General features: G+C 44.2%; 1 protein-coding gene across 1 annotated transcript in view; it reads left to right on the forward strand.

The window, feature by feature from the left end:
* Window positions 1-3075, forward strand: part of KCTD17 (potassium channel tetramerization domain containing 17) — a 34473-nt gene that overhangs the window by 30964 nt on the left and 434 nt on the right. The window contains exon 5 of the mRNA XM_018552309.1: window positions 1854-1979. Coding sequence (XP_018407811.1) covers window positions 1854-1979 — 126 coding nt within the window. The remainder of the gene's footprint in view (window positions 1-1853; window positions 1980-3075) is intronic.

Consider the following 3075-nt stretch of genomic DNA (forward strand, 5'->3'; position numbering starts at 1 on the left):
CAGCGCAACAACAGATGTGACCTGTTTAGGGGTGGGGCTTAAGTCACCAGATCTTTTGTATCTACAGCAGCCTTTTCCTACCTGTGTGCCTTCTGGCTTCCCTAGGGGTGCTTTGAAATGTTTGCACAGTGTCATGCCTTTCCATGGTGCAGGCCAGCTGCCAGAACCATGGAAATGAATATCTAACGACAATCCAGGGAGGGAGGATTCAGAAAAGGACAGAAGTTTGCCTCTTCCCTCTGCCATGCTGCCACAGCTGCTTATTGTGGTGTTATGGTAGAACTCGGATGTGAAGAGCGCTTCTGACATGATGGGGGCTCCTGATGTGAAGGGAGAACTCTAATCTGGAAGAGAGGTGGGGGTCTGATATTAAAGGGGGGCTCTGACGTGAAAAGGGGCTACTAAAATGAAGGGGGACGAGCATCTGACGTGAAGGAGGACTCAGATGTGAAAGGGTCTTCTGCTTCTTGCTCACAAACAGCAAAATCCACTTATTTGTATTTACTCTTTCCATGTCAACTAAAAACTAGAAAAAAGTTTTTACTGGAGCTTACTTTACATGTTACAATGTGACCATACAATCTGTGAACAATAAACCCACCTAAACTCTCTTCTATCCAGTCAGACAGGATTACATGCTGGTTGGTAGATCTAAAGCTCACCACACATGTTACAATATAAATGTACAGTCTCCTTTAGATCTTCCAATAACTATATGCAAGGGCCTGCTTGTTTGGGTACACATTGATTGGATAGATTTGGTAGGTGCTTGTATTTTGGCCAATCTGAAGTTGATTAGACAGAGATTACATGGTCAGATTGTAATGTGTATGCTGAACCTATAGAAGATTGTAGAATCATATTGTGATGCGTGTGGTGAGCTTAAGGACTTGTTCACACCAAGCGCGGAGCAGATCCAGAGCAGAGCAGGTGCAGACCGGATCAAAACTGCGTCCAATGTATTCCTATGGTATTTTGACCTCCAGTTCACATCGCAGCGTGCAGATCCAGAGCAGGTGAAAAAACTGCGGCAAGCCCTATTTTACCTGCTCTGGATCTGCTCTGGAACGCATCAAAAACGCATGCAAAAAGCAAAAACGCATGCAAGTGTCTGAAAGCCCATGTTAAACTTAAAAAAAAAATACATTTTTTTTTAGCAAAAGCGGCCCTGAACGCATCAAAAACGCGGCAAAAACGCATCAAAAACGCGGCACAACCCACTGCACTGCGTGTGCAGAAACCTGACTGGATCTGCTCTGCATTTGGTGTGAACAAGGCCTTAACCTTTATCATTGTATCAGTCATCATGCATTCAATCTATAAAAATACTTCTGTGCTCCCTTGCCACTACACAGGGTTTAGACCGGGGGGTGGGCAAACTCCAGCCCTCCAGCTGTCGTGAAACTACAAATCCCAAGATGCATCCGCCTCTGGGAATCATACCTGTGTCAGCGAGAATCTTGCAATGCCTCATGAGATTTGAAGTTGCACAACAGCTGGAGGGCTGGGGTTTTCCCGCCCCTGGATTAGACCCTAGGTGTGGGTCTAATTCCTGTGTATGTCCCTAGTCAGTCTTTATTGGAGCTTTCACAGGGTTCATGATCTTCTTCCCCTCTCCACTGCACAGTGTTGAGGCCACTCAGGTGTGGACACTGCATCTTGGGAGGAGGGAGAGAAGGCCACATGTTCTTCCATATACAGAGCGTGGTGTAGGTGAGTATCAGTTGGTGCGGAGGGTTGTCTGGCCTGTCAACAGAACCGAAATGGGAAAAGTAACCAACTCTCTTTAGGTATTAAGATGATTGCACAAACATTCTGTTTTACTGCTTCTTTTTGTTTCTTATACTCTACAGTTGGTGAATGTGGGCTCCCCATATAGTTACAGCAGTGAAGGGCAGCCGGAGTTTCTTTGTGTGGTCTCCAGAGAGTTACAGAGTAAGGTGAAAACATGTGGATCTGGGGCTTGCAGCACAGCGCAGGTACAAAACATTTTCTGGATTTCAAACATTCCATACCTTCAATAATGTAAAGAAACACAGCAACTCTTTCAGTTGCTTTTGTTATCCAAATAAGCTTTCTTAACCTTTATTGCTATCTATCTGTCTTTCTATCTAATGTATATATACACCAAGCAAACAAAATGGTAAATAAACACACAACACCTTGAAAAAGCCAGTCCTTTATTGTTGAAACCCCCAGTGAGCTGGCATGTAATGAAGGACAGTGAGCTGGCATATAATAAGAACAAATGGACGGAGCGAGTCGTGACTTCACGACTCGCTCTGCCCATTTGTTTACATTCAGCCCGGACCTGTCATTTTGCAGCGGGTGCGGACCTGTCGTGGGCAAGTGGACTTTTTTTATTTTGTCGAGTCTGCAGGCGTCGTTTATTGTGATTGACGAGGATCTATGACCATCTTGGTAGAGGAAGGACTTTGCTTCCTCGTGTCAGAGCCTCCAGCAAGATGAACAGTGAGCAGCACAGTATTGAAATCTCCTGAGACTTGTAGTCAGAGATACAGTGCCTTAGCTCTCACACTGCAGATATACAACTATGAGGCTGTGAACACAGGGGTGCCTAGGTACTCTCAAATACCAGGAAGGACACATCTATTTTTCAGGTGGAATTTCATGCAAATTGTACATTTTCAGGGTACTGCTTAGGCACAATGAACACTTCTAGATGTTCCCTATAGTTAGCAAGTCTGAACTGTTGGAGTTCAGGCCAGCTTTAGTTGTAGCATGATAACCATGAAAAAAGAAGCCTAGAGCTCCACCTGCTGGCTGGAAATAATAAATATTATTAAAAAATAACGAGAAGCAGGGAAATGAGGAGCAGAGAGTGGGGGAATGAAAATCAGAGAGCAGGGGAGTGAGGAGCAGGGAACAGGGAATGGAGTGTGAGTTTATTAGCACACTTGCAACAGTGAAGACAAAAAGAAATAATAATATTAATTTTAACCTGAATCCTTAACACAGACTTTCTGTGAGCTTTGGTTGCTCTTTAGTCTTCAACAATCATCCTCCTCACTTGTAGTCCTAATGCAAGTCTAAACTTTTTAATAGATGCATACT

Source organism: Nanorana parkeri, unplaced genomic scaffold (genome assembly GCF_000935625.1).
Source record: "Nanorana parkeri isolate BGI_ZX_2015 unplaced genomic scaffold, ASM93562v1 scaffold83, whole genome shotgun sequence".
In the NCBI taxonomy this organism is placed as follows: Eukaryota; Metazoa; Chordata; class Amphibia; order Anura; family Dicroglossidae; genus Nanorana; species Nanorana parkeri.